The following is a 25097-nucleotide window of genomic DNA, read 5'->3' as shown; positions in this document are numbered from 1 at the left end:
AAGTGGAAATTTGTTACCTTTAAAAAGCTTGTAAATATACTACTGTGAGTTTAAGATCTCAGGCAAGTTTTTCCTCTTACTTGGAAAAATAAGAAAGCATTGGTAATCCTTTATATGAATTTCTAGTAAATAGAAGGATAATGAAGACAGATGCTTTATTATCATATAACTTTTACAATTCAGTACCTTGCAACAATTGCTACTTGTTGTAATGGTCTTCATTTCATATCTTTGTTGATGAGACTTGCAGCAAGAAATTGAATACAGTTATGTTATAGGCAATGAAAGAGAATTAGTTTGAAGTGTATAAAGTTACATTTGGTTTTGCTTTTGTTAACAGTTGGAGCTGAAAATGGACAAGAAGCAATTGAAAGCGGAGCTGTGTTTCTCTTTAAGACATTTCACAGGAAAGAATGTGTTGGTCATGATGAGACAAAGGCGATCAAGCAGATGTTTGGGCCATTTCCATCATCATCTGCTACTGCAGCTTGTAATGCCACATGTCGGATTGCTTCTCACTTCACTGAAGAACAGCTTACAGCCCTCATACAGATGGCTGAAGAGCAAAATGGTGATAACAGAGTGTTGTTTGGTAAAAATATAGTGTTTTCATTTGACATGCATGATTTGGATCACTCTGAGGAGCTGCCTGTGAATGGCGAGGCTGACGCACAGAAAATTATAAGCTTAGATTATAACAAATTTCTGAATAACCAGCTGAATCACTTACAGAATTACTGTGATGAGAAATCTGATCTCAAGTCTTTGGAAAAAGTAGATGATTCTTTTCTATGGTGTGAAGTTGGAAAGTATCTGAATGAATCTCAAGGGGGTACCCCTGGAGGGCCAACAACAGAAGACCTCTGCTGTACTTTGTACGAGATGCTTGCTTCTACCAAAAGTGGCGATGAACTTCAAAATGAGGTACAGTAGTGTATTAACCATACTGCGTGTATTTGAGTGTTGCAAAAATATACGATGATTTCATATTGGATTATGCCAACATACTTTATCCGAGTGTTGTCTACGCTTTTTTTTTGTCTTGAGAAAAATTACATGGCAGCATCTTAATTTACCAGGCAGAAGATGGATGCAGCATGAATTTTATGTGAATAGCCTCCTTTCCTCCATAACAGACAGGGGGGGATTTTTTTTTTTTGTCATTTGCTCAGCTTTTCCGTACTTTCTTTTTAAGCAGTATCCAATTTAAAGTACCATATAAAAGTGTGAGAACTTGCAAAGCCAAACTAAAGTTAACTTTCTTGGTGTCCTGGTTTCGGCTGGCATAGAGTTAATTTTCTTGCTAGTGGCTGGTACAGTGCTGTGTTTTGGATTTAGCATGAGAATAATGTCGATAACACACTGATGGTTTAGTTGTTGCTAAGTAGTGCTTACACTAGTCAAGGACTTTTCAGCTTTCCATGCTCTACCGACTGAGAAGGCTGGAGGTGCACAAGAAGCTGGGAGGGGGCACAGCCAGGACAGCTGACCCCAACTGGCCAAAGGGACATTCCATACCATGTGACGTCATGCTCAGTACATCAACTGGGGGAATTGGCTGGGGGGCAGCGATCGCTGCTTGGGAACTGGCTGGGCATCAGTTGGCAGGTGGTGAGCAATTGCATTGTGTGTCACTTGCTTTGTATATTATTATTATTATTATTATTTTCGCCTCCTTTTCTGTCCTATTAAACTGTCTTCATCTCAACCCATGGGTTTTACACACACCCACACACCCACCCCCTACCCCCCACCCCGATTCTCTCCTCCATCCCACCGTGGGGGCGGGGAGGGTGAGCGAGTGGCTGGGTGGTACTTAGTTGCTGACTGGGGTTAAGCCACAATGCTTGGGCAGGTTCTGTCTCCAGTTTCAGAGCCTTCCTGTTGCTGGAAGGAAAGCTGGAGGACTGTGCAGGTGGTGCTACTCTAAAACTTTGTCATATCACTTCTGTTTCTTTCAATAAGGAAAGGGGGAGGGTTTATTACGAGAAGGGTAGAGAAAGCTTGAGGGAGAGAGAACAGTTGTTAGGAGGCTGGAGTTGAAGGATAAGCGTAGTGGCAGGAAAGGGAAGAGCATGATTAAAGGCTGGTGAAGAGGCTTTCAAGGTGTGTGCAGGAGAGGTGATTGGATTAAGCTAGGCAAGAGAGAACCGCTTTTGAATGGGATTGGGAAAGAATTCCTGCAGTTCGCTAACTGCTTCTTCCTGTGCGCTTTTCTGTTACGTTTACTTTATTTTTCCTACCTTGCCCTGCATTCCTCCCCTGAAAAGATCCAGTACTTAAATTCTCAAACTAACTTTTCAGAAAGACTTTAAATGTTGAGAGTTTGCTACAGAAATACAACTGATGGTAGGAATAGACAATCCTGTGAAAGGCAGTATAATGAAAATTTGCTGGAATGAATTTTGCCATTACAGTTGCAGATTTTATTCTTCGTAACAAAAACATGTAGTGATAGAGAAGAGGACCTGAATATTTCATTTTAGGCTTAGATAACTACATATTGATATCTATTGCATAATGATATAGTTGTCGAAGTCATATTCTTGGGTTTTTTTGGTAGTCAGTAGACCACATTTTGGCTGTCCTTTGAGCTCTTCTCTGTATATGAATATTTTCTTACAAATTTCTTCTAATTTGAGAACCTAAATATGAATATAAAGGGAAGCTGACTTAATTTCTACTGCATTAAAATATATTTGAAAAATAACACTTTTATGCATGTCTGCAAAGTTTCATATATTTGAAAAATAACACTTTTATGCATGTCTGCAAAGTTTCATATTTTGGGTGGTTGTATTGACGGAAGACACATGAAAATAGAAGACTGAACAGGTTTCGGAGAAGGAGATTGGATAAAGAAACTTGCATGTCAAATGAAACAAAAAGTACCTTCATTTGCCATAGGTACCTGAAGTTTATTAATTGTACAGAGATAAAGATTTTTTTTTTTTCCTAGATCAGCAGAAGACTTTTCAGATATAGTCACAGGGTATGCAGAAATAATTCCATACTTCTGCATAATGCCTACTTAATGCCTAAGTTTAATTTGTAAAATGTTAAAGAAAATGCTTGAAACCTTTCACTTGAAGGGAGAAGAAATAACTTTTTATTTTGCGACTTTATGATCATAATGGATCAAAATTGTTTACTCTGCCAACGTACACCTACCTTTCTGAAGATTATTTAGCAAGAGTAAATCCTTTTCTTTGCATTACTAGAGAGAAAAAGGATTCTTTCCCTTGAGTGTCTGAAACCTGTATCTTATTTTGGATTTTTAAGAGGTCTTAGTAATAAAATAAATTTTCTCCCCATTCAGCTTATTTCTGTCCCCATGTTGCCTTTCCTTGCAATAATCTCATTAACTCATTGTTCTTTGCATACTGTGGGGACTGAGAAGGGAGTAAGACTAATCTGATCCTGATCACCTTTTGTTAAAAGCTACCTGACATTTGTATTTTGCTCTCTGTAAGAGTAGTCATGACTTGAAAATTTCTTCTGGGTTTTGGATTTTGCCATCACTTAGGGATTTTTTTTTTTGTAATTTTTTTTATTACAGCAATTTTGCTGGTGGCATCATTAAGAGTAGGTGGTGCTTTTAAACCTGAAAGTAACCCGTTTCTAGAACTAGGTCACAGATTTGCCATATGAGATGGTATAACAAGTATGTGTTTGATCATGCATACTGAAAATCTTACATTAATTGGGGTGATGCATACATGCTAAAGTTTCTATGCTCTACGAAATTATTTTTTTCTTTATAAGCCAAGAAAAAAAAGAACTATTGATATGAAAGGATGCTAATTCTTTGGAAATAAAAATCCAGATCTGTAAAATATATTTTCATATTTTAAAATAGTGGCCATTTCTATTCTTCTGTTTAGGAAGATACCACTGCCTGTTTATTATTAAACAAGAAAAAAAACATGTTGGTGGTGAGGATATAGGCGAGTGGACTTCTCTAGGACAACTTCATTTCATCCTTAAGAAAAGTTTATTAAGATTCCAGATCACATTAAGAATATGAGCATTTTTAGATCATTTCTGGGTTTTTTTGAGGTGTATGTATAGGCACACACGTATGCTATTTAGGTTTTTATCTACTTAATGAACTCCATGAGGAATTGAAATGAGCTTCTTTCTCCAGCACTGTATAGCTTACATTTAATGTGGTTGGCGAGGTACAAGAAATGCTTTCTTCTTTTTTTTCACTATTTAAGAACGTTCCACGCTTCCTTTGGGACAGTTTGTTTGTCTGGCACATCACTGGTGACTCTTAATTAGAGGAAAATTGATTCTTATGTGTGGCGTGATATGGGAGTTATAACTTATTTTCTAAGTGTTTAGGACACGTCCTTTTCATTGGGGACATAAAGTCTAGTAAAGCTAAATGACAGCTACTGGAGCATGCTTTTCACTGTACGTCAAATTTTGTTGATGAGTATGAAATGGTAATGATGCGTTAACAAGAGCATTATTCAAAAAGAGGAAGAAAAAGCTGACAAACTATAGAGTTTAGCCCAATAACCATCATGCTTTTTTAAAATTAAAACTTAGTATGCAGTGCCTTCCTCAACTCTAGTACTCAGTTTCTAGTATACGATGCTTTCAGAATGAAGACTTTGAGGCACCTGAGAGCATTTTAGCAACTTTGCCACCTAACCCCTCCCAGGATAACTAGGAAAAAGTTGGAGGAGTTTAGTCCCTCTTCGGTTACACCATGCTGTTCTCAGAGCGTGTTTCTCTTTCTTCTGTGAACTCTTGTCATATTTTATTTGCAAAGTTTTTCTGAATTTCATTTTGGAGATACCTCTATTTTTGCACTAATGCAAAGGTTCGTTATCCCTTTATCATAACAAGACAGGAAGAAATTTCCTATAGAGGTAAAATAACTAGAGGAAAAAAAGGAAATGCAATCAGAATTGTGTTAAGATCTAGTTTATACTGTATAGATTATGAAAAATTGTGCAATTTATTCATCTCAGGACAAGAAAAAAAATTTGCCCAAATAAAATTAAGAAACATTAATGTCATTCAGTGTGTTAGATTAGATGGTGTTTCCCTGACAAAATAAAGCTAAATGCTGTATAAATTACTAGAACACTATACTATGATATGAAACAGCAGAACTGTTTCAAGAAAATTCCATTGTAAGTAGTAGTTTGCACATTATGTGAGTAGTACATGTTTACTTATCTCTATATATGATACATTTATTTGCCTATAAAATAAGACACAAGAAGTTTACTGCTTTGTCACAACTATAAAGCAGGCAAAAGAAGCCTATCTCCAGTACTCTGCATTAAAATGTAATGTATACATGTACTTGAACTATAGCATCCAGGACTCCCATCAGTTAAATACAATCCAGCAAACTGTCATAGTGGGAAACAAACATTCCTTTTCTATTTCATTTCTAAGAATACTCCATTATTCATCGTTCTTACTAAAAAAAGTGCAATATGGCTTCTTCCTTGTTGTCGTAAACACCTGAGAACATTCAGTTGATGAAAACTACAGTAAGAGGTAGTTACGTGGAGTTTGAAGGTGCTGAACCCTTCCTTCAAGGGTCAAAAACATTCCTTTCAAATCAAAGTAGAGCTGAAATCAGAAAAGTACAAGTTGTGGAATATAGGTTTTATATGATGGAAAAAAAAAGAGGTCAAGAGTTGGGCAGCACCTCTTCCTTAATAGATCCATCCAGTAATATACTCATCACTAGAGCTAGAAGGTTACAGCTTTATTACTGAAATTCAGTTCTTTTCATGCTTATTTCAGAATGGAAGTTAATAGATTATTTTGTTGTTTCATTAAGTAGGATTTTTTTTCAGTGTGGTGTTTGTGTGTCTCTGAATGCTTGATGTAGCAACAGGCTTTTAGACAGTTTTCCCCAGGCTCTGCTACGTGGAGCTCCGTTGTCTCTCAAGCTTCTGCCCGTAACTTTTCTTCAGCTGCCTTCGTCACTGGTGGCCATATAATGATTCCCCCCCCCGCCCAAGCTTGAGTTCATCTACATTGTTTCTGTTGCCCTATCCTAATCCCACCACAAATGTCTGCCAATATGCTTTGTTGGTCGAACCTGTAAATACTCTTGGGACCAAGAACAAGGGGAACTTAACTAATTTGTCAATTCAACTAACTGGCAGGAAGCTCCTCTGCATCTGCCACCAGCCTTTCTGCCAAAGTACAGAAGAGTAAAGGAAAGCAAAGTCTATTTAAACTTTCACAGAATCTGGAAGGGACCTTTTCTGTCAGTGACAGAGTATCTTAAAATAAGGAAGACTCATTAATAAAAGAATTTTTGGGGAAATTGGGAAAGTTTCTCCCAACTTCTCCCCTCAAGACCGCTCCAGAGTCTTGTTGCCTGGGTGCTAAAATGAACACTTGTTATCTGCTTTCTAGCTTTATTCAGGGCTGGCTTTATGATCACTTTTCCTGTGCTACAGTTGTCCTCTTTTTTTTTTTTTTTTAAACCAATTTAAAAAATGGGCATCAAAGAACTGTGCTTGTAACTTCTCCCCCTCCTCCCCCCGACAATGCTATGCCTTTTTAACACTGCCTTTCCTTTCATTTACCCTTCAGGCAGTTCCTTGCCAACTTTTAATTCTTCTATTAACACTCATCTTCACAAATTTAACCAAGTCCTCATGTGGAAAATTGCAATGTTTTAAATGAAGTCCAGATGTGAGACAACTGCTATTTATTCATTTTCTAGGTTGAAAAGTGATTGAAGCGTTAGACCAAGTGATGTATCATTAGTAAGCCCATGCTATGTTTATGCCATTTTCCAGTTACCTGCATTTTTTTGATTTTTTTTCCAAAATACATCCTTTTAACTCTTCTCCAATCATATTCTTATTTTTCTTGTTCGCAGTGTTATTGCCCTTGTAGATGTGTGCTCCCTGACCTACAATTTCATGTGTCAGTTTTTGAAGACTTAAGAGATTATCTTGCACTCAAGCTGCAAGAACAGTGAGCTCTCTGAATTTTGTTCCCAGCTTTGATGCGATCATTTTCATATCCATACTCTCTTCTCTTTAACCACCTTATCCTTATATCCAAAACCAAATATTTTTCTTTAACCAGAGACAAATTTGAATTTTAATTTTAAAATTTAAATGAATTAACGTAACAGGTCAGTAATTAAATAATTAAAAGCCAAAATTTCCCTTTCAAAAGGGAAATTTCTGCTACAGAAGGGGACCTAGATAGTGAAGTCAGCTGGTCCATGGAACTCAGAATGGAAAACAAGCGTGGATACTTTCATAGCAAAAGTTATTAAAATTATTCCCTGATGTAGAGATATGAGCCAATAAATAAAAGAAACACGTAGCAGGAGGTGAGGTTTTCTGGTTTGTTTTTTTTCTTCTGTAGTCATCATTTAAGGAGTCTTTCCGATCTACCCAGTCAAATCTAGTATAGCATCTCCACCTTCTGGAAACATACACTGTTCCTTATAAGTAGGAAATTTGCATATAAAACTATATTAAATGGTGGTTGCAGTTAAATAAGGAAAAGAAAAGGTATTCACAGATTATAAAGTCTTTTCCTGAGTTAGACAAACTTGGCTTTAATGTGTTTTCTTGATATTTGAAAACTAAATTGTATTTCTAAAACTGTATCCTTCAGCCTGCAGTGATTACACTTTTTTTTGTTGTTAGAATTTCTTCATGTCCAAACCAAAACATAATGGACAGATTTGGCAATAGGAGTAGCAGCCTCACACTGCTGCTTGCAAGTCACAGGGCACATCACTCACAGTAAACCAGGACTGGTCAGTGTTGTTAATTCTGATCAGAATGGAAACTATACAGCTCAGCAGTCACCAGATAATACGTTTTTTCCCTAGCCCTTTAGTTACAGTTGATCCCCCCCCCGGGGTTTTTTTTCTGGAAAGCTTTTTATCATGTATCTCATGGATACTATAGAAAGATGCTTTTTTTTTTTTTGAACGTAGAAAGCCTCTGTGGGTTTTGTTTTGTTTAATATTGGCTGCTGAATTCATTTCTGATATGAAGATTAATATTGGGTAGTATGTTACTCTGGAAACTGATGGGTTGATAAAGGACATAAGACCCCTTAAATTTTCCTGAATGATGTCTGCTGTTGTGTTTGCTGAGCTTTTTGAGGGGAAAACTCCACTCAGTGTTTCACATTGCTGCAAGGAAAGAGTATTTTGTGAGGCTGGGTAAATACCACCTTCACCTGTCATGTTTATCTTTCAAAAAGCCCCACAGTTCTTGGATTACCATCGCTTAACTGTCATCAACTATATTTCTATTACCTCTACTGTTAATACTGTTTTATTGCTAGGTATACTTGTTTCATTTTGCTTATAAAATGGAGAGGAAGGCAAGCAGCACAGAGCAAAAGCTATGAAAACTATCTGTAGTTATTAATCAAATGTTAGGCTTTCTTAATTAACATTACACTCTTACGCATTTTACTGCCCTGCTTTGAGCAGTAAGATGAACAAATAAAACCTAAAAGGTGTAGGGTGGTGTCCAGTATGGGCATACTGGCTTGAGTCCGGCAAAGGGCCACAGATGATGAAGGGGCCCTGCTTTGAGCAGTAAGATGAACAAATAAAACCTAAAAGGTGTAGGGTGGTGTCCAGTATGGGCATACTGGCTTGAGTCCGGCAAAGGGCCACAGAGATGATGAAGGGACTGGAGCATCTGACATACAAGGACAGACTGAGAGCTGGGGTTGTTCAGCCTGGCGAAGGGAAGGCTCAGATTTGATCAGACCTCGTGGTGAGGGAGTGAAGAAGATGGAGCCAGATTCCTCTCGGTGATATCCAATGGCAGGACTAGAGGCAATGGGCATAAACTGAAATACACAATGTTCCATTTAAACGTAAAAAATTTTTGTCACTCTGAGGGTGGTCAGGCATAGGAGCAGTTTGCTCAAGAGGTTGTGGAGTCTCCAACCCTGGAGACTAGATCATCTCGAGAGGTTCCTTCGAACCTCAACCGTTGTGTGATTCTGTCATTTCAATTGAATAAATAGAAGTAATTGAAGAAAATTCTTCTGTTATATTTACTCCTAATTCTGTATTAACTAAGTCTTCATTTTTCCTGATGGACTTGTTGCCTTAAAATCAAGTGTAAACTATCCCTTACCCTAATATGTTCTTTTTTTAAGTTAAAAACCTACTTGTTTTGTAACAAGTTCCTTGTTAGTAGAATCTCGTAAGTAAGTGGAGTGGGCCTTTTAAGTATTTACATTTTAACCTTATGTGTAACTTAATGAATTATGGTATACAGGAAATAAATAGTCCTTGTGTTGCAAGTAATCTCAATTAGGTTTTAAAGTGACCTTGATTTCAGATGTGTTAAATTGGTCTCCTAAATTAAGTATCTATAAATAATGGACATTTGTTCAGAGAAGTCTTTCATTTAGTTTCCTGCATTAAACAGGAATCTGTAATGGTCATTATTCTCTTCAGAGAAAATACATACAGTCTTAATTTACATGACCGAATTTCCAGTACCCTTTAAAAGCCTAACATTATTTATGTGAACATTTAATTTTTTCTCAAGTGTAAGCTAAGACGTGATGTTGTGAAATGAGATTGAAATACAGTTCAACAGGAAAGAGCGTATTTTAGAGCTTATAATGCAAACCAGCTACAAAAGGATTTTTGAATTCCTGTATGTTGCACACACTTGCTCACTACTTCAGGTAGGTGAATGGAACAGCATATACAGCACTGCACAAAATCACATTACTTCAGAATAAGACTAAGCAAGCATGTGTAGATTTTGTTTCCTATTGGTGACTTCGTGTGCTGTTTGTCAGTAGCACACACTGCAGACACTGTTCCTCTGTATTTACTTACGTCTTGCTCATTGCTTTCAAGAGTAGTCAGAACTTGAGTGTTACATTTTACAAATAAAAACTGTATGTTCTAGCTATTAGTATCCAAACACTGGATGACCTGAGAAACATTTAACTCGCATTTCTAAACTTGAATTCAGTTTAATAATTCTAGGTCTGTATTCAGAGTGATTCCCAGATTGGTCTGAATATGTAATTTATATTAAGAGCTCTGAACTCTTCACAGTTCACGTTATAATACTGACTGTGAAAAGTGCTTTGACATTTCATTTTTGCAGACTTGTGTGGCGGTCAGGCACTAGTTTTGAGATCGTTCTTCTGATATACTGTGCAGGCTCCAAGAGAGATGCTTTAGAGAAACAGGCTGCACGATCTGTGCACGGTGCGATTGGCTCTCGCTCAATATTTGACTAATACTTTTGCTTGGCTCAGAGGGCAAGTGGAGCTTGTTTGCATATGCTGCGTAGCCATTCCCCAAGTTACAGGCTGACCTTCTCCATCAGAAAAGTGCAGTGTGCAGGTGTGAAAGTAGATGTGTACTTTCCTTTCCTTAAGCAAAATATGACGTGAAGCCTCAGCTTTTTGCTGCTGTGTAGAATGCTGGATATTGGACTTTGCAAATGCTTAGTTAGCTCCTCCAAATATCAAGCATGAATGTTCTGCTATTGGAAACTCAGTTTCACTTGTCACTAGCTCGGCACATCAGTCTAATTGCATGTGCTTCAGTGCTCCCAGAAGGTTCTCTGTTCCCTGTCAAAGCTGAAGCTTGGCTTTTCTGTATAAGCTGCTGCTCTTCTCTTCAGGCTTAGGACTCTCAGCTGCAGCTTTCCTAACTCGTCTGAAGCAGAACCAAAGGTGCTCCGAGAGCCCCGGCACAAAGCTGCTGTTTTCCCTGCACGGTTTTCATCAAGCCATTATTAGGTGGAGAAAGACAACTTTGGTGTCAAAATGCCATTTGGCAGAACCTGAGGCCAATAGAAGTAGTTTTAGTATATAGTCTTTAGAAAATGTAGTGGGAAGCACTATTTGAAATATAATAAATAGCATAATGTACTGAAGCATAAGTAAACAGTACAGCTTGTTAGTGAATGAGAAAATCAAATTGGCCAGAAACTGGTCAGTGGTGAAATGGCTGACATGATTGTCCAAAGTGAAAGAAATAAGAAAATTGAATATATTTTGAAATAATAATTAAACGTGTAAGTGCAAAGACAAAACCTCTAGGATAAAATACTGCCGTCATTAAAATCCATTGGAGATTTGTCCTTGATTTCCAAAGGGTCTTGTTTTTACTACTTGCCTTAGTCTGTGCTTTTTACAGAGGTGATTTCTGAACTGTGTATATGTATAGCTGATATTTTACATGCACAGCCAGCAAAATAACACCATTATAAAATAGGATTGCACTAACATGTATTTCTACGTGGCTTGGGAAATTTTTGCCACTTGGAAGAGCTTCAATGTTATGTTGTCATTGCATTTTTATGAGACTTTCCCACAGAGGAACTGGATATCTGGTTACACATTCACTGGTTAACTACTCTTTACTGATTTTTAACTAGTTTAATCCAATGAGTTTTACACTGTTAACAAAATAGTCTTGAACAACTGATATAAACAGATGTAGTAGTAACAACTACGTAAAACATTTAGCAAAAACTGAATGCTCGTGTGAGCAGAGGGTAGTCATACTGCAACTTTTTTGTTCAAAATAGAAAATAGATTAAATTATGGGTTTTTTTGTCGTAAAACCTTTGACTAAACAGCTTGTTTTAGAGCATGAAATGTTTTTTTTATGAGCTATCGTATTTATTACTTATTGTAAGAGGCAAAAAATGTTGTGAAACAGCTTTCAAAAATGCATTAATACAGAGAAAATCTTGGATATTTGATGCCAAAATGGAGTGTCTCAGGAGTATATTTCTGTCATGCTGCAAAAGTTCTTCAGGCCTCCAAACTTAGCATGTTAATGCTGTGCTGGAGCTAGGCATGGACTCTGCAGAAAAGCAACAAAAGCATTCTGTGCTTCAGCATCTTGTAGTACTGTATATTACATATAGTATGAATATAGTCTATTGTATAGATAGTAATATATAACTATCTTGTATTACTCGGCAGTGTTTCTTGAAGCCCTAAGTTTGTGGAGATTAGGTTTGTGGAGGCTACGTGTAAGAATAGCAAAATATTGTCGTACTTTCTTTTGTTATGTAGAAGTCATTATTAAACCTTTCCTTATTAATGTTAAGTCATTAAAGAACAAAACAAAACTGTAGAAGTTAGTTGAGAAGGGATTTGTAAGTGGAATTTGGAATAAGGAGTCTACTGACTCTTCTTACTCAAAGTAATCAAATTAAATGTTAAATATCCTGACATGCTAGTTAAATTGGCATTCTTTAAAAAAATGCAGATGCTGAAAATATAAAAATTTGCATTCAGGTATGTAGATATTTAAATAAACAAAAAAGCCACAACCAGAAAATGTTGTTTTGACTGAACATATTTCAAAAACAAACATCTGTGTGTTTATATCCCATTGTAAAGACCTTAAAGACCTTCATTGTAAGTACTGCCAGATACTTTCAGTGTTACAACTACATTTCATAGTTGATCTTAAATGGAGAATGTGTTAATATAGACTGCCTATTGATAGGGAAGGCAGTTTCAGAAGATGACTTCATCGTTACTATATATAGGAGGTGCTAAAAAATAATTGGAAAAGGGTTCACAAGAGGTCCATCGTATAGAAGGTAGCATGTGAAATAAAGCATGGAAAACTGAGGAAATGAAATATGAAAAAATAATTGCCAGTCTGGCTTGATGCGAAGAAGTAGCAGTAGTACAAACATATTTAGTGTGGGAGTAATGCATCAACGGACTGTGGCTTGCAGGAAAAGGCACTCGGAGAGAGGGAGGGGATAGCAATAGACTGGCAGCATAAAAGAAACGTTTTGTAAATATTGGCTGCTGTTCTTAGTGAGAAAAAATCTCACCAAGAGTTTTGGTTAACTTTCAGATTCTAGGCAAACTTGTTTCCGGTGCTAGCATAGTTTTTGCGGTAACTGAGCAATTTTCACTGTTAAAAGAAATGTGCATGAGCATCAACTCTCAGATCTGTTACACACAGAGCAGTTGTCTGCTCCTCATGAGATGTTCTTCAGGATGCTCTAAGTTACCTAATTGCTCCATTTGGACATGGAAATTCAGTTGCCTGTAAGGGCTTTAAGCAGACACTGAGAATCAGGTGTAGTTTATTATTATTTCAATAAATATTCAGTATCCATTTTTATATAAGGCATAGCGAGACTACCAGTGCTCTTTAGTAATGGGAATTGTCACAGGTTGTATCGGTATGTCCCTGTTACATACTTTCTACTATTGGTACTGGTTTTTCATTATTACTGAACCACCGTTCATTTGGTATCTTTTTTTGCAATATTGAACGAAGTCTGAAGCGATAGTTAAAATGTTATCTAAAAACTGTATAAGCCACTTCAGAAGTTACAAATGGCTTATTTTTGGTGATAGAAGGAAATGGAAATACTTATCTGACTTCTAGAAATGTGCATCTTTTGCTCCTGGAGAACTCTTCAACCAGCCCCTACTAGCGATTGTTACTAATCTAGTAGTGATTGTAAAGTCAGCTATAAGTTTAGGAAGCCTATCTAGGATCCTTGTCTGAATGTTTACAAATGGTTATGAATCCCAAGCTTCAGTATCATAGTTTAGAGGTTTGTTAGAAAACATGGAAGAACAATATCTAGTAGTTTTTCCAAGTATCTGGGACATTATAAAGAACAGGAAGTGCTCATAGCCAGAGTAATTTTTTAATAGTTCACATTCTTCCTCTTTCTATTCTGTCATTATTTGCTTATGCCCCCCCTGAAGTCACTCCAAAATTTCATCTCCAAACCTCTCTGAATTCGGTATGGCTCCTTTTTTGTCTTTGGACAATTTAGAAGACTTTTGCCAGGGAACTTTCCTGAAGACAAACTGAATTTCTGTTGCTATTGTAATATTTTCATGTAGCTGTTTACTAAAAGTTAATTTGTTAGGTTTGTCTCTTAATAAGTCACACACAAGTTTACTATAGGAAGTTGTTTGCACAGTAGAAAATAAAATTCAAGCTGTCCTTAGAAATTACTTCTTGGTTAAAATGAATAAAGAAGTGGGGTAGCTCTTGTTGTGAGGCTCCTTTGAGAGAACAGTTCAAAAAGCTACTGTTTCACATCCATTTTGACTTAAAACCAGCTCATTTATATGTTCATTGCTATGTATATGCAACACCACATGAAAACTTTGGATATGATACTATGTTGATGTACCTTAATCTGCATTTTTCTTAATGTATGTGAATTTTTAACATTAGCTTTTAGTTTTGTGTGAGTGTGTACTCTTGCATCACAGATATTTTCATGTCAAAGCAACTTGTCTCATAAAACATGTTTGGTTTTAAGTGTCAAAGTGGCTCTTCCTTTTGTTCAGTAAAAGGACTTTCTAGCCCTAACAAATTAACATATCACAAAGCTTATTCTCTATTACCTAGTTCATAAAAGTGGTACCCATTATGGGAAAGTACAGGGACATGTGAATCACCCCTGTGGTGTTTTATCTTTATCTTATCATCAAAGCTTCTAACTTGGCATGAGACTGGCTTTTCAAGCTCGTATTCTTCTCTTTGTAATTCTATTAAAATTACTAAGAATGTTGTATTCAGACATACAAAGCTTGGGTCTCATTATTCTTGACTATGGAGCTTATCTGCTTCCTTTTCATATAGAGAAAATAATCCAGTTATTTTTGATACAGTTTTTCTCCTTTTTTAGTTGTGGCCTTCTTTTTTTAAATCAGAAGTATACAGCTCTGTTGATATCCAAGGACTGTTGAAACCCCAAGGATGATAGGAAACTTTGTCTTTTTGCGAAAACAGAGCCATGCTGTCTCCCGTCGTAAGAAACCAAATTGAATGGCATTTGAGTGCTGGTTTTTGAGGACAGAACTTAAGAAATTATGAAAGAGCCACAGTGAGAGTCAAGAGATGCTAGGCTTCATCCTGGTGCTAAGAGCTGGTTGCTCTCCTTCCTGTCGGTAACTTTTCCTCTTTCCCGTCAACTCCTTTACTTCAGTTTTGTACTGAGAGAAAGCTTGTTGTATCTGAGGTGGTATGAGGCTTGATCTATTAATGATAACTTTTGAATCAGCTTCAATATATCGTTAAACTTAATGAGATCTTTTTCTAGAGCGAGCCAGTCTGTAGCTGATAGAACTTTTCCCTTTTTATTTTCTTTGATGCTGAGAAGTTCTTTTCACATCCACATGGAGTCATAAGGAACTACAAGTTCTGCAAGAAATGCAGTCAGATGGCACCTGAAAGATTAAGGCTCGCTTATTAACTGGACACAAAATCACGTTCCTCCAAATCATCTTATGGAAGGCAGGCAGGGGGGAAAACCCCAAACCCACAGCTGCTTGAGCCACAGAAGTCACAGGGCTGGGTTTCCTGTGGCTCTCGGTGTTGCGTGGTTTCCAATACCCCATGTCTGCTGCAGTGGCAGTGCTGCAGCTTTGCCGGCCAAAGAAGAGTTTGTGCTGGTGCTTTACTGCTGGGCTCACTGGTGTGTGCTAATGCCACTGTGCTCATGCTGCAGCCATGCAGGGGATAAGAGCAGGACGCACAAAGAGCAGTCACTCGGATGTCTCCTTTACTGGCCCCTTCAAATCTCTGAAAATTTCTGTCTCTCTGTCAAGTTTGGAAGTTACTGAAGAGGCTTAAAATTTGTTTGTTAGTTCACACACTGGTAAATGCACAGAGTGATCTGGTAGGCTTTGTTTCCTTGGAAAGCTAGGCTAAAAATTCATCTTTCCTTAGCTGAAACCCTTTTTCTTCTTTTTTACACACACCTAAAATAATACAAAAGGCTGCGTTTCAGGGAAAAACTTGTCTTGTTTCCTTCTCACCCACTTGAGCGTATGGCAACCCAGGGTGTTGGAGCCTGGGGCTGGTCGACATGAGCAAAGGCGTGAGGCCTTTCAGCCTGTTTCCCTGGGGCAGCCTGCTGGGCCTGGCAGCCCTTCACGGAGGCTCTTAAAATTCTGACTTCGCTATCCTAATTGGGATAAAAATAGCTTTCGGTATTAGAGTCCCTTGGTACTCTTCATCATCCACCTCTGTTTAGCAACATGAATTAACTGCTTGGCTTTCTGGCATTTTCTTGTAGGTTGTCACTACACTTCAGGATAGCAGAAGTGTTGGACTAGAGGCGAATGGCTCCGTGCTGGGCCAAGTCCCTCTTCTGAAACAGTCAGGTTTGGGAATTGCTGTGCTTTAAGAGTATCTGCAGGTTTTTGTCTTTTGCAGAAAAGAATTCTGTGCCAACCACTGCCATATTATAAGTATCTGAAATTATCAGCCCTAAAAAAATTGGTTTGGATGTTTGATTCTGATACAGAAACTTCCTCTATAAATGTATGTTTCCTGCTGGATAAAGTCAGAATTTCTTACCCCTGTATCTGCTTTGCTGTTTGCTCTCACTACAGAATGAAATAGGCATCTGCTGTCTCCTAGTCAAGTTATGCTGTCTTAGATTTTTTTAAATTACTTTTTTTCTTCAGGAGAATTTGGATTTGTATTACTGCAATAGTGATGCGGGCATCTATCTAGTACCTTCACAAATACTCATTCAGTTTCCAAATCTGCCTGTTCCCTATGCTTAGAAAAGTGGCAAGTGCAGCAATTAGCTAATCTTAGGATTATTTTTTTTTTCAAAATTCAGAAATAGCTGATCCCAGAATACTTCTGAAGATAAATACTAGTTTAAGAAATCATGTAACAGCAAGTTTTTCTACACTTAAATTGGTCTTCAGGGCTTCCTTTTCAAGAGGCATATCAGTAGTCTGCTGTTTGTAGCTGGGTTTGACATTATTTCTAATTACTGAAGTCATTAGGCTAAATAAGCTGGTGGAAGCTGCCTTGTAGCTATATGTTTCAAATTTTCGAAATTAGTGCGTCTGTGTAAGTTTCTAATTAGTCAGTGTTAAAACATTGATGATGATGATCTCTCCAGTCTACTTATTTTCACTTAAAAATATTAATAAAATTTACTAAGGTGCTTTGTGTTTTTGTGCTTGTCTCTTTGTCAAGTACGGTAGGCAGTTTCAGTACGGATTTGCACAAGGAGCTGGAGAAAGCTTTCCAGCAAATATTTTAGAATTATTCTGTGACAGATTATGCTATTTTTTTATATAAGAATAATAACAGAGATATCTGTAATCAAAACTGTTATGAAATTAAATAGGTAAGACTACTGTTTTAGGCCTATTAAGCAATATTTGCATATGCTTTCAATCTGATAGTCTGGTTTTTGAGTCTTGTTATAAGAAAAATAATTTTTTTTTCCTATAACTGATCAATTTCAGTGTTTTAACTTTAGAATTCAGTTTGATTTAAAAGAAGTTTTGACTGGCACCTGTAGGCTGAGTCTTCTAAGAAATTAGTTTTCATGTTTTAATACTAATTTTGCAATTCTTCTTGCTGTGATTCATTTATTTCTACTAGTGTGTAGTTGAAGTAAAATTGCATAGTGATCTGTGGATACAGGAATACAGAAATAGAGGTTATGCTGATGTGCTGAGGAGAAACGGTATTAAAAAGAATAATTGGCTATGTCTTTATTTGCATGTTGAACTTTTACACCTGGACTAAAAATGTGTCCTGGGCTGAAGATCAGATTTCCAGCATTTCTTGTTGCACTGCAAATGTGGTAATGAGAAAAGCAACCAAGAGTTGAATGTTGAGTAAGAATTTGTCATGAATGCATTATCTTTATGCAAATATCTTTCCCAAAGACCATGTTATATGGAAACTTTTCCATCAGCTTCCTTACTCAGCCGCCTTCTATCTTATAAGTAAAATTGAAAGTTTTTGTTGGAACGCCTAGAATTTTGCTGCTTTTCTTTAACCTGCCTGTTTCTAACTTTGAATTTAGTTCATTATTTTCTTCTGATTGCTGACTGAAAGTAAAATCCAAAAATTCAAAGCTAACTGATTTTACCGACAGACTCTTAAGACCTCTCTGATGACAAGTAGTAACTTCTCATTCATCCTCATGAAGCTGGCACTTGATTCTGCTGGAGGCTGCCTGAGAGGCAGGTGTTCCTTGTCCTGTTAGAATGCCTGCCCATGGGCACATCATTCTGTCATATCTGATCCCAGTGATCAATGGGGTTGCAACATGAGAGTCCTCCAGCCCCTGCACCGAGGAACAGCCATCAGAAATGCATTTTGCATACACATAGTTTATCAGCAACTCACCTTCAAAGTGCTTGAAGTGCCTGGCCACTGTTCCGTTGTGAAGCAGGTGCAGTTAAGCTGAGCTTGCTAAGACTCTGTGGAAATCTCCTAGTTGGAAATGGTTCCTAGGATTGGAAGATCATTTCTGTATAGGTGGAATTAATGTGATGGGCTGTATATTCAGAAATGCCAGGCTTGAAAAAAGAAAAGCAGATCTGAGAGCTAAATGGCTTTCTTGCGCACCTAATATCTGTTTTTACTAACAATCGTAAGAAATTATGCTTTGTCTGGCTTGTCTTATTTTAATCAGCCTGTAAGAAACATGAAAATACAGAACATGTAAGATTTGTTTTTAAACCAAGTGTCCTTCTATAATCTGTAGATGTTAGAGGTTAGAGTCCATTACTTTTCAGCACAGTAGTAATTAGTAATCAGTGTATGTATTATATCCATGAAGCTTGTGTTGAATTTTCTCATGCAAAAAACCCCTCTATCTTCAATGTCTTTGTTTTTGTTACTGAATCTTTTAGCTAATATGAATTTTTCTGTCTGGTACTCTTTGGGCACTATATCCAGACAGCTTTTGCAGTAAGCCTGTAGCCCAAGAAAAATGTCGTATTTTCCCTACAATTTTTGAAATGAAGCAATTATTTCAGTTATTTAAGAGCTACTAGAACAGAAGAAACCTGAGATTGTCCTATGGAGATGATTTTTTCCACTGCCGTTTGAAAACTGCCTTGTAAAGCAATATCATCTGCAAACAAGCCACTAAGTGCAGGCATGGCAATTAGTTGCATAGGTGGTACTCTGTAACCTTGACCAGCTGTTAGGCTATAAAGGTACAGAGATACAGAGGACAACCACTGGTTGGCTGAATTTGGTTTTCTGTGTCATTTATTGCTGCAGGGCAGTACCTAGACTCAAGCAAGGTACAAGGACCATTCCTAGTCTATTTTTGTTTGCATTTGAAAAACAAAATATTTTCTGAGATTTACAGGATCCCTTCCCACGTCATAGAAGATGCAGAAATCAAGAAAATGCCCTTGAGATGGCAGATAGTATATGACGTCAAAGTAATGCTCACATTTCTGTACCTCATATTTGAGGTCACCCTAAGGACCTCCAAGGCTCCTTGTAAATTGTGCCTTAGAGAATTGAAAAATGATTATTAGCTATTTAACATTCAGAGTAAAATCTTGTTTCAATCTTGAACTGTGAGTTCAATAATAATGATGTACTTTTAATGACTGAGCCTTACTTGAAAAAATTTACTGTGTCATGCATTTCACTGGGGTTCAGCTTCTTGCTTGTTACCTGCTCTGGCAGATAGACTGCTGTCTGTCTGCAAGACTGCTGTCTATGTCTCCTTGCTTTTTCCATATAACTTAAATATATTCAGTAGAAATCATTAGCATGGGGATCTTGCCTCACCTTTCTAATGCAATATGACACATCTTGTCCTTTGGTTCCTAGATTGATTACTCATTACGCCTTCTTCCAGATATTAAGGCTATGCACATAAAATGAAATGTAAAAATCATTCAAACAAATATAAGTGACCACATATCACACTCATCTATGTCTTTATAGTCACTGAGTAGTAGCTGAAGTCATCCGGGACCTTTGTTATTGAAGGCAGTTAGGGTTGCCTTTTGGGCACAATCTGTTACTGACTTCAAGGAACGTAATAGTTTGGCTGGTATTCAAGAAACCGCTGATCGACACACAGCCTTTCCAACTGTTGCCTGCTGTCTAGTTTCTCTCATTATAACTTAATAAAAAGGCAACTATGAGCATTCACCAGATTCCTTTGCCTGCTCTCAGGGTCTTGGACGTTGACTTTTCAGGCCAGAATATTTAATGATGTATCAAATCTAAAATGCTAGCACCTACACTGAATACAGAATTATGCCCCTATGCCACTTCCTGTGTCAGAACCCTCACAGATTTTTGCAAACTATATTGCACAGATGTGTTTTCCTACCAGGCTGTCCTGAAAGGGTCATGATCTGGGTAACTATTGGTCTGAGAACCTTTTTCCATCAGCCATGTGAAGTCATTAACAGCATTCAAGTTACAGGCTCAAGTGCCAGGAACATGTGTCGGCCATTCAAACCTGCACCATCTTTATTTCAAGCATAAATTTCTCTATTGTCCCCTTTTTGGAATGAGCACTTGAGATGAGTGGCAGAAGCTCAGTGTGTTAGAAATAAGTATGATGCTAGGAAAGTGTTGAAGAAATTACCAGAATAACAGCAAATTCTTTGAAATATTTTCATCAAAAGCTACTGTTAGGCTGTCATCAACATGGTCCCCAGCCTTACTGTCCTTCTAAGATTCATTGCTTCTAGTTGGCATTTGAATGCTAGAAATTTCATCCCGTGGACTGTTGGATTGGATATGACCCTGCTAACTCCTGGGTTTGATTAATGGAAAGCACTTCATTCGGAATGAAACATAATAATTAGCTTCTTAAGCTATGTAAATTGCTAGCAGTGCATCACAGTTTTTCAATTTACCTTTTCTTCTCTAGAACAGAAAGCAAAATGTTTAGGAGCAAAATGTTGTATCCAAAACTCTTTTCTCAACAGTGTAAAACTTCTGAAGAAGTTCTACTTTTCTGTAGAGAATATTAGGAATTTCTGTGCAGCTTACACTAGATATTTGTCCAAAGGAGCAATGCAGCTCTTTGGGGGTTAGTGCTTCATCACTTGGAGAGGCTTAAGAGTAGACAGGATTGACAACTTGCCTCATAACTTTCTTGAGCTTTCCATTTTACATAAATTGTTACTTTGTTTTTCTTTCACTACTGTTGTGGAGTTTGATTCTTTATGGACATATTATGCAGAGTAGTAGGGCAATCACCTTAAACACCATCATGAGGAAGCCTGTTCTGTGCATTAGAAAATGACACAGCCTCCTGTGACAAGTAATACATTTGTTTTTTGTAAATCAACATGCAAAGCAACTTTAGTAAGCAGTCGCTTCAGCATTGTGCCTCCAGCTGAACATCCAGGCATGAGACTGAACTGTGGCAGTCAGGACTACATCAGCATTTAGTAGGTACTGGAGGGTGTTGTGGATTTTGCTCTTTTACAGCTGGTTCAGCCACTCCAGCCTATGTTGATAACTTCAGTTTATATCATCAAAAAATAAAACTACTATAGGAAAGATATGTCCTGCCAAAAGAAGGCCACTTTATTTCGTGGTCGGATGTCTTCTGTGCCTTGGGGCTTCATTTCTCCTAGTAGGCATAAGGCAGTTCAACACAGCTCCTAATTTTCTCTTTCCTGCTCTTTGATTTATACAGTCAACCTGTCACTTTAAAGTGTAAGTGCTTTCCAGTATGAGATTGATAGCAGTAGTGAGGTGGTTACTTGTACAAACTTTGGCCCAGGATTATTTGGGTAGTGTGACTATTAATATTAAAAATGTAATTCTTACAGTGGAAAGTTTTTGGGTTTTTTTAAGAAAGCAAATTTTGTGCTATTTCTGAAGGTGTCAGACTCGGCATTCACTTTATTGAAGCTGGATCACAACAAGTGGTGTTTTGTCTCCAACTCATACTGGTTTTTATGAATTACTATAGGGTGCAGTTGCTGCTTAGATCTTTAATGATGTCTATCATTATAGAAGTTCAGGTTGTTGCTTAATTTGTTGATTACTTTGAAAATTAGGCTTAAAAACTCCAACGAATGTCCAATTTTTTCTGAAATGGTAGAAAGCCTTGTGAATGGACCCTGACACGTTTTTGGAAGTCTAAACAAATGAGAAGATAAAGAATTGCACTTTGAAACAGCAGCATTCTGTAGTAGTTCTTAATACCTTAATTAGGAAGCAGTGGATTACTCCTATAGCATGAACAAATCTGATGATTAATAACTTATTGAATCCTACAGTGCCGAAGCCTTACTCTTTCACAGAATGTCACATCAAAGTACATCATAACTTTTATTTTTACCTGATAGCTGAAGTTGTATGAATAATACTAGCAGCAAACTTAAAGAGCACTGAGGAGAAACTGCCCTGTTTTCCTTTTTGGAAATTGGAAAATGGAGAAAAATTGTTTTAAGCAGTATTAGATATCAAGAACAGGTTCTGAGTAACACTGCTGTACTGTAATGCTTTGATTTTTGACAAAATACTTATGTATAAGATGGACAGGGAAGTGCTTTTAATGTTTTGGGTGGGCTTTTTCCTATTAAAAACAGTATTACATGGAAAAGGGAACTTTTAAATAGGGAACTGTGTTTATCTAACCTGCTACAAGAGAATCATTTGAGTAAGAGAATCATTGGGCCAATATAGTGCTTATTGGTATGGAATTCTGTTCTGGTGTACATCACCTACATCATGTGTTTGAATTGCACGCGCTCACACACACAGCACTATATATGCAAGTAGTATAGACTGAAGTCGATACTAGTGTTGTCTTAATTGTTTCTTCAGATGTACTCCACTTCTGTGATTTTAAACTTTTTTATTTTTTTCTTTTAGAATGTGACTGTGAAAATGCAGTAGGCTATATCTCTTGTTCACTGGAATGGGAATAACTTCCTATTTATCTGACTTTTATGAGAAAGCATTGACTCTCTTGATTTATCTGCTTAGATTGTGGAGGAATAAATTTGCAGCATAGTTTATGTAAATAACCATAAAGAAAGACACATAAAGTTAGGTCTTAAGAAGAGTTAAATTTTATACAAGAATCTCTAAGAGAAATGGAGTTTTACTTACCAAACAAAATTCACAGATTTTAAATATTTCCAGCTGAAAACTTTCTGTAATTTTCCCCTTTTTGTAATCGACAATCTGGCTGAATACTAGCAATGATACCTTTTGGGTTGAATTACTTGGAGTCGAAGTTCATTAATTTGTTTAAATATTGCAGTTCTATTTATAAATTTGTATAAATTTAGACAATGACTTAGAACTTTGTTTTCTTTGTAGTTATTTGAACTGCTAGGCCCTGAAGGTTTTGAACTCATAGAGAAGCTCCTACAGAACAGATCTCTGATTCTGGAAAGATCTTTGACTTGTCCAAATGATAACAGGTTCCAGACTCTGCAAGGTAAGCAACCACAAAATTTTTATTCCAAACCAGATAAAAAGTAGTTTTCTAACTGTTCAGTCGTATTTCAAACAGTACTGTCTATGTGTATTTAAAAAGCAAGCCAAAAAAAAAAGGGGGGGGGGGGGGCTAAATACACACCTTTTTAACACACAACAGTGAAAAATATGTAATCTTGGGAAACACTTTTTAAAAGAGATTCTTCTTCAAAGCCTGCAGTCAGCACGGGGGGATAAAAAAGGAACTCTCTGAACAGCTCAGATGATTTACTTTGCCATATAGGACAGTGAGTTTGATCTTTCAGCAATTATATATGTAATCCTTGTATTGCTTTAGGATGTGTGATCTGTTGAAAGAGGAGAATAAAAAGAGGAACCTGGCAATAAACAACCTCCTCCAGGTCAGAGAGAAAACACACGAATGTTCAAAAAAAGAGAAGAAGTTTCTACCGGGTCCTGCTATTTTTTTGCCCACTTCAGAAGCAGCCCGGCTGCTATCTAATATAAAGACCTCTCCTGTACAGAGACTGCTGACTATATCACAAACAACAAGCAATAAAGCTTCCCCCCCCGCCTTAAATGAACACATGTTCTCCGAACTTGTCAAGCCATGAGGCATAAAATTGGAGTCTGGAAGTTTTTAATTGTAGTTTAACATTTATGAACTCTGACATCAACTTTTCCCATGCATATAGGCACAGAAATGCAGAATATACCCTTGCACATGAAGCTATAGAGAATTTTTAATCAACCATAAGACTTGGAGACTCTGAATGCCTGTAAAGTTAGATTAGAATGGCAGTTATTAGGAGTTTATGGATGTATGTCATTAAAAAAAAGCCAATGCTTCCTTAGCACTGCATGCTACCTAAGATTTTATTCATGGTGTTCATGTTGCACCAACAACTTAAGCTAATCGCTACCAAGAGCCTTTTAAAATCATATCAATCTATCATGCCATTTATAATTAAATCATCACTTTCTAAAGCAAGTATCATCACAGCTTCAGTTCCAACCACAGCTTGGGCACTCAATGTGGTCTCATCATCACCTCCTGCGATCACTCCCCTCTGGTGGATACTCACATCCCTGTCTCTCACGAGCAGAGTCAGAAGCTCCTTCCACTTCACTGCGACTAAGTCTATTACAGCTGACTGAAATTTTCCATGCCAGTGACCACTCAGCAAAGCACATACAATTGTATAAAGTAGAAAGTGAGAAAGCAAAGTACCACTGCTGTAGGACAAAACCATTTCAGAGAAATCTTCATAAAAAACACCTGACACAATGTGAACTTACTAAACCTCTAATCCTTCACTAGAGACTCCTGAGAGGTATAGAGACAAATTTTAATTCTGTGCTCCTTTGCATCTGTGCACAAGTCCACCACCATAGCTCAAGGCTCTCTTGTTTTAAGACCTCTCACTTCAATGTCTTATTTCTTAGACCAGAACAAAACACTGCACACATTTTTTTTCTAGCAAAACATGGTATAGAAAGAGATGATTTTTCCCAAGTTCAGTTTATACACCTAGATAATTGTATTAGCTTCCTATCCCATCGAAAAAAAAAAAAAAAAAAAAAAAAAAAAAACATGGTCTGGTTATACAGAGGGAACAAATATGTATTGCATATGTTTATTTACTTTTCAACTGCCTATGGGCATATGTAACTTTTAAATGTATTAACTGTTGTACTGTATCTCTTTTAATGGATTACTCTGGAAATAAGTTGATCTTTGGTTATTCCTCATCTGCTTTCCTACTTACTCTCCACTTAGAATCATAGAATCATAGAATCATTAAGGTTGGAAGAGACCTCTAAGATCATCAAGTCCAACCGTCAACCCAACACCACCATGCCCACTAAACCATGTCCCTAAGTGCCTCATCTACAC

At 37.2% G+C, this 25097-nt stretch overlaps 1 protein-coding gene across 1 annotated transcript in view; it reads left to right on the top strand.

The window, feature by feature from the left end:
* Window positions 1-25097, top strand: part of ASCC3 (activating signal cointegrator 1 complex subunit 3) — a 287341-nt gene that overhangs the window by 9529 nt on the left and 252715 nt on the right. Inside the window, 2 exon segments of the mRNA XM_009285000.2 lie at window positions 341-924; window positions 23081-23201. Of these exon segments, the coding sequence (XP_009283275.1) occupies window positions 341-924; window positions 23081-23201 (705 nt within the window).

The sequence above is a fragment of the Aptenodytes forsteri genome, unplaced genomic scaffold (genome assembly GCF_000699145.1).
Source record: "Aptenodytes forsteri isolate BGI_AS27 unplaced genomic scaffold, ASM69914v1 Scaffold171, whole genome shotgun sequence".
Lineage (NCBI taxonomy): Eukaryota > Metazoa > Chordata > Aves > Sphenisciformes > Spheniscidae > Aptenodytes > Aptenodytes forsteri.
Note: the sequence above shows the minus strand (reverse complement) of the source record. Positions and strands in the feature narration are given on the sequence as shown.